Source organism: Limulus polyphemus, unplaced genomic scaffold (genome assembly GCF_000517525.1).
Source record: "Limulus polyphemus unplaced genomic scaffold, Limulus_polyphemus-2.1.2 Scaffold6547, whole genome shotgun sequence".
Taxonomy (NCBI): Eukaryota; Metazoa; Arthropoda; class Merostomata; order Xiphosura; family Limulidae; genus Limulus; species Limulus polyphemus.
Window position 1 is genome coordinate 5,968 of NW_013672157.1, and position 7,697 is coordinate 13,664.

The following is a 7,697-nucleotide window of genomic DNA, read 5'->3' on the forward strand; positions in this document are numbered from 1 at the left end:
GAAGCATAATTGTTTGTTTGTTCGTAATTAAGCACAAAGTTACACAATGGGTTATCTGTGTTCTGCCCACTACATGGCCCGGCATGGCCAAGTGGTTAGGGTGCGCGACTCGCAATCTGAGGGTCGCGGGCTCGTATCCCCGTCCCACCAAACATGCTCGCCCTTTCAGCCGTGGAAGCGTTATAATGTTACGATCAATCCCACTATTCGGTGATAAAAGAGTAGCTCAAGAGTTGGCGGTGGGTAGTGATGACTAGCTGCCTTTCCTCTAGTCTTAGACTGATAACGCAGATAGCCCTCGTGTAGCTTTGCGCGAAATTCGAAACAAACCAAAACCAAACTAGTCTGTCTGGTGTTAAAATCTGTTGTGAGAAACTGGCTGAACCAGTTTCAAAGACATTTAGTAGAGGAACCCAGGTGGACCCCAAAGATCGAGTTTATATAGAAAAGCAATCGGGTAAATAATTTGCAGCCATTTTATTTTAACCTCCCTAATGCCGCAAATATGATGATACAGGTAGCAAAATGCATGTAGTCGACGCCAAACAAAAGTGACATTAAATACTGCGCGTAGCATTGATACCTTTACATTGGGCGAAAGATTTGTGTGCTACAGCTCAAAATAGTGGAAGGAGGCGGCCAACGCTCCTGTTTATAACATTACTATTTAAAGCCTAGTACCTTTGCTAGTAATTATAAAGGCTAACCGAAACCTGGCATGTTCTTTCTTGTCGGCTCCGCACTAATGAGGCTCAATCAAAAGAAGCACATTATACTGAGATTAAACGACACCAATTAGTAGTAATTCGCTAAAACTTCTTTGTGAAAGTGCTGCGTATTTATGTCACATTTAAACCAACAGTTCAGGCTAGTCTTTCATGAAATTAATTTCTTTAAAAAATTGATAATTTATTGATGTAACATTAACGATTTTTTGTTTAATGAATACAAAACTTTGTCATAATTTAGTCTTATAAAAAAAATCTTATGAAACAAACGATAAATTTAGTTTAAAATTTTCATGACGTTCAGTAACAATTATAGCTACCTCAATAATAACTAATGAGGCTATGCTAGTTGTTATAGCTTTAGGTAGACAAACGATAAACTTAGTTTAAAATTTTCATTACGTTCAGAAACAACTATAGCTATCTCAATAATAACCAGTTATGTTAGTTGTTATATCTTTCGGTAAACAAACATAAGTGTTTCGAAAGTTTCCTTCCAGATTATTCTCGGTGTTAATGGCTGTACGTTATTAGCCTAACGAGTTCACTTATTGGATATTGCTACTCAAAATGCACGTTATTAATGTAAGCTACTTACATATATGTGAAATATATTATGTGACTTGAATATAAAAATATAAAATTGTATTAGAAATTATTGTTCTCAAGGTTTATATAATTCAATTATGAAATTTTCATCAAAGAGGGCGCTCTATGTGTTTGACGTGTAAGTATACTAATCTTGAATTAAACGTGAGCGGTACAGCTGGGGGGTTAATTTCAGTAACTTAGTTTGACGTGTCGATATCACAGCCGAGTGACGTTGGTTTCATAAGGGAGGCTGCGTTTGGAAGAACTGAAGAAAAATTTACATTCCTCAGAGTTAAAGATGACAGTAGCAAAAGAAGTTATTCATAGTAAAGAAAATATTCTTCAGGAGATTGATCAAGAGATTCAAGTGGCGTATGAATATCATTTAAAAAATGGTTATACCCCAGAAGAAATTCAAAAAGCTGCAAAGCCTCTTTTGGAACCTCTTCGTCGGGGAAGATATAAAAAGCGTCTAGTTTTCCTCGTTAAAGTTACTTTAGTTTTACTTGTTATTTATATGCTGCTTTCTGCGGATCCTGTTTACCGAAGACTTTGTATGTATGGTAGATTGTTTTTGTTTCAGGTAGGTAGTAACTTAGTAATAGTATATTACTCAAACTTTTGACATTTCTTCAAGTTCAAGACTGTTCGGTATAAAGAAATTATCAATATCATATCACTCGTGAGAAAGTTGATGCGCTAATCAAGCCACTGGGAAACTTTTACTATAAGTTTTAGGTCAAACGAGAGAAACCAGTCTGAGAGCTTTTTTTTCCTGTATAGTTATATACGCGGTTCCCACTGGCCCAGGAAACTGGGGAAAGTATAAGAATATATAATTTTGCTCTCCCGGGCCTTTACAGGGCGTTAATCATCATTTCAGTGCTGTAAAACCAGGATAATTCAGGAAAAAATAATAAACTAAACATCGTGGCAGCTATGAACGAATACATCGAATCTTTATCAGGTGCCTTCAATTCTTAAGTTCGTAGAAAAGTGGTTCGTATTTTGCTTTGTTTTTTTTTTTTTGCAAAAAACTTTAATTACACAAAATACAGTTAGTGAGTTAGTTTTTTTCAAACTTTGGTTAGATTCAACATCTTAGTGATCTTAGTGTGTTAATCTGTTTGTTATGATTTTGCTTCGTAATAATCAGTATGTTTTAGTTGCATATTTGTTCTTGTTTTTGACTGTATTTCGTTGTGTTGTTAATTTTAAACCTTTGTAGCTTTTATTCTCCTGCTTTTTGCAGTTCCTCGTTGGGACAGCGGTAAGTCTTCGGAATTACAATGCTAGAATCAGGGGTTCGATTCCTCTCGGTGAACATAGCAGATCGCTTTGCTGTGGGAAAACATGCTTTTTGCAAAAGGAAAAAACATTAAAAAAGGAAATGTATCGAGCGCCAGCGAAGTGTTTCTACTAATTCTAGAGTTTGGCAATGCCACCGGTTCTGGCGAAAACCCAAGTCTTAACTAATCCAACAACGTAATGACGGAAGTTACCTCACGTGTTGCAACATTGTATGCAAATATACATTCACTACTTACCGTTTTTGTTGTAGGGTGGCAAGAGAATCATATTAATAATAATGAGAATTACAAACTGGCCGTTTTAAGCGGATTTTCAATTATTTGTAAGTGTAGCATGCATGCACGTTTTTTGTGCATTTTTATATGTGTACAGCCTTATCAGTGAACAGCAAAGGTTTTAAAGTGTTGTTTGAACTGGAACTTTAGTGTTTCAGGTGCTTTTTGCCCGAACGTTCTGTTAGGGTTTTGGGCAATTCCTTGCGATCCCTATCGTGGTTCATGATTACTTTTTGTAAAGAACTCGATTACAATCTTCAAACCTAACAACCTTCAGATACTTTTATTTATACTTACGTTAAAATCAATGCAAACAACACAATAAGAGGTAAACAGAAATTGCAGTTGACACAAACGTAAAATAAAATAATGTATTCCCCAAGTTATTCTGGATTCCTAAACACCACACGTCCTCTTATAAATAAACATTCATAGATGGAGCTGAAACGCCCATCACAAAAATGTATTTGTTTTAATAGGTAAAGCCCTTAATTACATCAAAGAACATTTGACAAAAAATATGTAGCGGTATAAAAGAAAGATCATATATTAATCCGTGGAATGCAGACAAAAGTTAAAATATATGAAACTAAGCCAATCGAAACATTTTATTTCACTAACCTTTATACCAGTATACCCTTACACGAAATCAGTGAAAATAGCTTACTAGTAAAAGATACTTTCAAAACACTAATAATTTATGGATTTGCATGGGTGATACTAAATGCTTTTTTATAACACTCATCATAAAAAATATCACTGGCTTACACTGGACGAATTCATAAAAATAATTTTTTTTACTTAATAGCACTTTCCTGCAATTCGTCTTAATTAAAGTTAATTAAAGAGACACAAGGCGTACCAATGGACAGTAATTTCAGTCCGCAAGTAGCAAGCCGTTTTTACCTCGCAGTATAAGCGTAAAAACGTTAATAAAGTAACAAATACATATTAATTATTACTCAAATTATTATTTCAGTCGTTCTTAATGTATGAAGCGTCTGTATGCAAAGAAAAGCAAAAACTATGGTTTTTATCATTAAATGAAGATATAGCCTAAAGATGCTTTGCGGGCTTTACGGCATAACCATGTTTCATTCGCCCGGGCCCCTGGGCGGTTGCCCACACACCCCTGTCGGCGGGCCTGGCCAAAAGACTTCATCAAGTAACAGAGCATGCAGATGCATGAACCCCAGTAGGAGTATTACGGCTATCAATATTCTTGACTTAGCTATAAGCATATTGTTGTCAGTTGTATTTTCGACGTTATAATCTAATTGTTTGCTAGAGGGAGGTGTTAATCAAGATGATGATGAGGCAATATGTACGAAGTTCATAATGATGTAATGATCGAGAAGCTTCTTGGGCTATGTAGAAATTACGAACTAAATATGAGTAATCATTGATTGATTGAGTTAGTTCAATGAAATATTCAATGAGTGATTCAGTTCAGTGCCAGTCAGTTAGTTCATCTGATTGAAAACAAGGTTTATGAAGCAAGTGGAGATGTACAAAGGGATTGCAACTATAAGATTAATACCTAAAGATATCAAAAAATTACGAAAAGGCTCTAATGACAAAAGTCTAACTATAAAAAGAAATCACTGAGGTAGAAAAGAGCATCAGTGACAGAATAAAACATCTAGAAAACGAATTGATAATTTAAAGATTAAACCAGTTATACCCCTTTTTGGCATATTTCAGAACTTGCCTAAGAATTGCAACCTAAAACACCATTTACTACAAAATATGGAATAGGAAATCTAAGTTGGTCTACACCTATTACCACAAATACTATGTAATCTGTTACTACAAAAGATCTTCCTGGAACACTCCTGCTATTTCATCACTAAATCTAGTAGACTTTAGCTGGTAAAGTCAACAACATTGTTTGATTGAGAAACCAACTGACTACAAAGGAAAGGTACCACGAAAGCCATATCAGGTTCAGTTCGAAATCATTTTCAGAGTAAACAGGATGAACAGTGAAGAACAAGCTGTTCTTTTTGCTGTGAATTTAAAAGTGCCAGCTTTAAGGATTTTAAGTAATCTTCCATCTGAGAGATGTAAAAACTATCATGTTTTGGTAGCTTCCTGATCCAACACGTTGAGAGTGACTGACCAGAAAGAAGTAACCAGAGAAAAGTTATTGAGCAGGGTATGGAGGAAAGAAAAGATATTGGCTGAACTTGGAAGATTTGGTAAGGATTGGCCAATCATATTACTCGGGTGCTTCGCGTGAAATGATGGATCTGTTGGTACGTGACCTGTAAATAGATGCCATAACAGACGAGGATATGAGAATTAGATTGGAGCAAAATATATTCATATCTTTAAAGAAGGCTCTGCAATTAGTGATTGGACACGAATTCATTAAAGTCCCAGATAAACAATATTGAAACATCAACTCCCTGACGGTAGTCTACAACTGAGTGGATCAGTTAAGAACTAGTTACACAGAATAAAGAAAATAACCACAAGTTAAAAGTACAAGTTTGAAACCCATTATTCAGTAAATCAAGGATATAGCAGAAAACCTGACAAATAGTCACTCCATACTGTCTGAAGACAAAGATATTTTAGGCTCATTGGGATTATTGTCTACAATGGTCTTGTTATGTTGGATATCAGTGTACAGAAATAATGACTACAGTTGGTACTTATACAATCTGTATGTTCCAAAGTACTCTTGTATCTCTACAACCTTCCAACAACTAGGCAGCTAGATGTTAAGAAGACACTGAGCCAAGTAAGAGAATGCTTCTGATGTGTTTGGTACTGATGATCTGTAAACAATTAGATTTAAATAATGTGAATTGTGCTATAAAGGTACACGAAAGAAAAAACATGGGTAGCTAGAGCAATATTGTATTGGAGCACTATTTGAGAAAGTCAATGTACTTGGTCCTCTGCCACAGAGTAACAGTGGGAATAAATAATCGTGGTTGTGATGGACTATTTCACCAAATGACCAGAAAAATGTACTGTTCCTAATCAGAAAGCAGAAACTCTAGGAAGGAAACCCGTCAAAGAATTAATTTCAATATTTAGGGGTGCCTATGGAACTTTACTCGGATCAAGGATGGAACTTTGAATCAAACTTGCTTGTGGAAATATTTTAGATCCTTGAAATAAAAAAGCAGGACATCAGCCCCTGATACATTTTCTGATGGTATGATGGAGAGAAACAACCATATGCTTTTAAACCAATTAGCCATCTATGAGGATGAACATCAGAAAGATGGGATCAATATCTTCTACTGCTATTTATGAGATATTGAACAGCTTTACATGAAACTACAGGCAACACACGATCGTTGCTGATGTTCGAGAGATCACTTAGTGCCATTGGATCTTCTGAACCTGCACCCTGAGGATAGTTATTCAGCAGAATCGTATACATAATATGCAGAAAGACTAAATAATACCATTTAAAGCATACATGACTTTAACACGGGAAAGACTTAAATCAACCAGTGATTGAATGAAAAATCACAATGATGTTAATGCTGATAAGACTGGATTTCATCAAGGTGACTTGTTATAGCTGTACAATCCATGATGTAAGAAAAGGCCATATGTTATACCGAAAGTATCAATGATATTGTTTGTTTGTTTTGAATTTTGCGCAAAGCTACACGAGGGCTATCTGCACTAGCTGTCCCTGATTTAACAGTGTAAGATTAGAGGGAAGGCAGCTAGTCATCACCACTGCCAACTCTTGGGCTACTCTTTTATCAACAAAAAGTGGGATTGACCGTCGCATTATAACGCCCCCACGGTTGAAAGGGCGAGCATGTTTGGTGGGACAGGGATTCAAACCCGCGACCCTCAGATCAATGATGTGGTTTATAGAATCAGAAGGGCATGTGTTCTAAGTCGAAGATCGTCTACTGTAATTATCTTTGGAAGTAAATCATTTATGACTAGAATTTTCCAATGGAAATTTAACCTGCTGAAAGGCCCAGGGTTCTTGTTAAGACCACTTCCTGAGGATCATCAAGGATGGAGCCGCCAGTGGATCTGTTTGACCACCTACCCAGGAACACTTTTCCAGTGACGTGACAATAAACCATCCCATTTACATGCCATAACCATCTGTTGTAAGCTATATGTTAGATGTTATAACTTAGTTGTTTGTTATAATCGTGATAATGATGCAATATCTAGAAAGCTCATGATGATGTGATTGTCAGGGTTTTAAATATGAGTGCATTGGGGATTCTTCTACAGTAGGTGTCTGTGACTTGTTGCTGATAAATTCGAACAATGAATGGACAGCACATAAGCCACTTGTTTTAAAATAACATCTTCAAAACAAGTCAAACGTATGTGCAAAAATTCTTTACACTATAGGATATTAGTTTTATCTAAAACTCTGAATAATTCTCTTTTCCTATCAAAATTCCACACAGGCTGATTCAATTACCTTAGAATTTAGTTTACAAGACGAATTTTTTTTGTACTCTGTGAGTTACCACAGTTGTATCTCGAACTTTAAATAATTGTCACCTTTTTTGTCAAAGTCCACTTAGATGGGTTCAGTTATCTATAACACCCTTTAACAAGAGAATTATTCTCTTTATCTCTATCAAACTGTGAAACTCATTTTAAAATATCGCCTATTATGGCTAATCACTCGAACACCTGCTAACTTTTTTCGGACTGAACTTGACTTTTTTTTTTTACTTAACTTGTGATTGCTAGGCAACTATATACTAGGTCCTCAATAAATTAATGTCGTTTTGGAACACTTTCATTAACCACCCCCAAAAACGTACATGACCTATAC

The 7,697-nt window shown here is 35.8% G+C and overlaps 1 protein-coding gene across 1 annotated transcript in view; it reads left to right on the plus strand.

Annotated features, from left to right (window-relative positions):
- Positions 1-1,487: 1,487 nt before the first annotated feature.
- Positions 1,488-7,697, plus strand: part of LOC106473840 — a 30,775-nt gene continuing 24,565 nt past the window's right edge. The window contains exon 1 of the mRNA XM_013934517.2: positions 1,488-1,902. Coding sequence (XP_013789971.1) covers positions 1,618-1,902 — 285 coding nt within the window. The 5' untranslated portion in view covers positions 1,488-1,617. The remainder of the gene's footprint in view (positions 1,903-7,697) is intronic.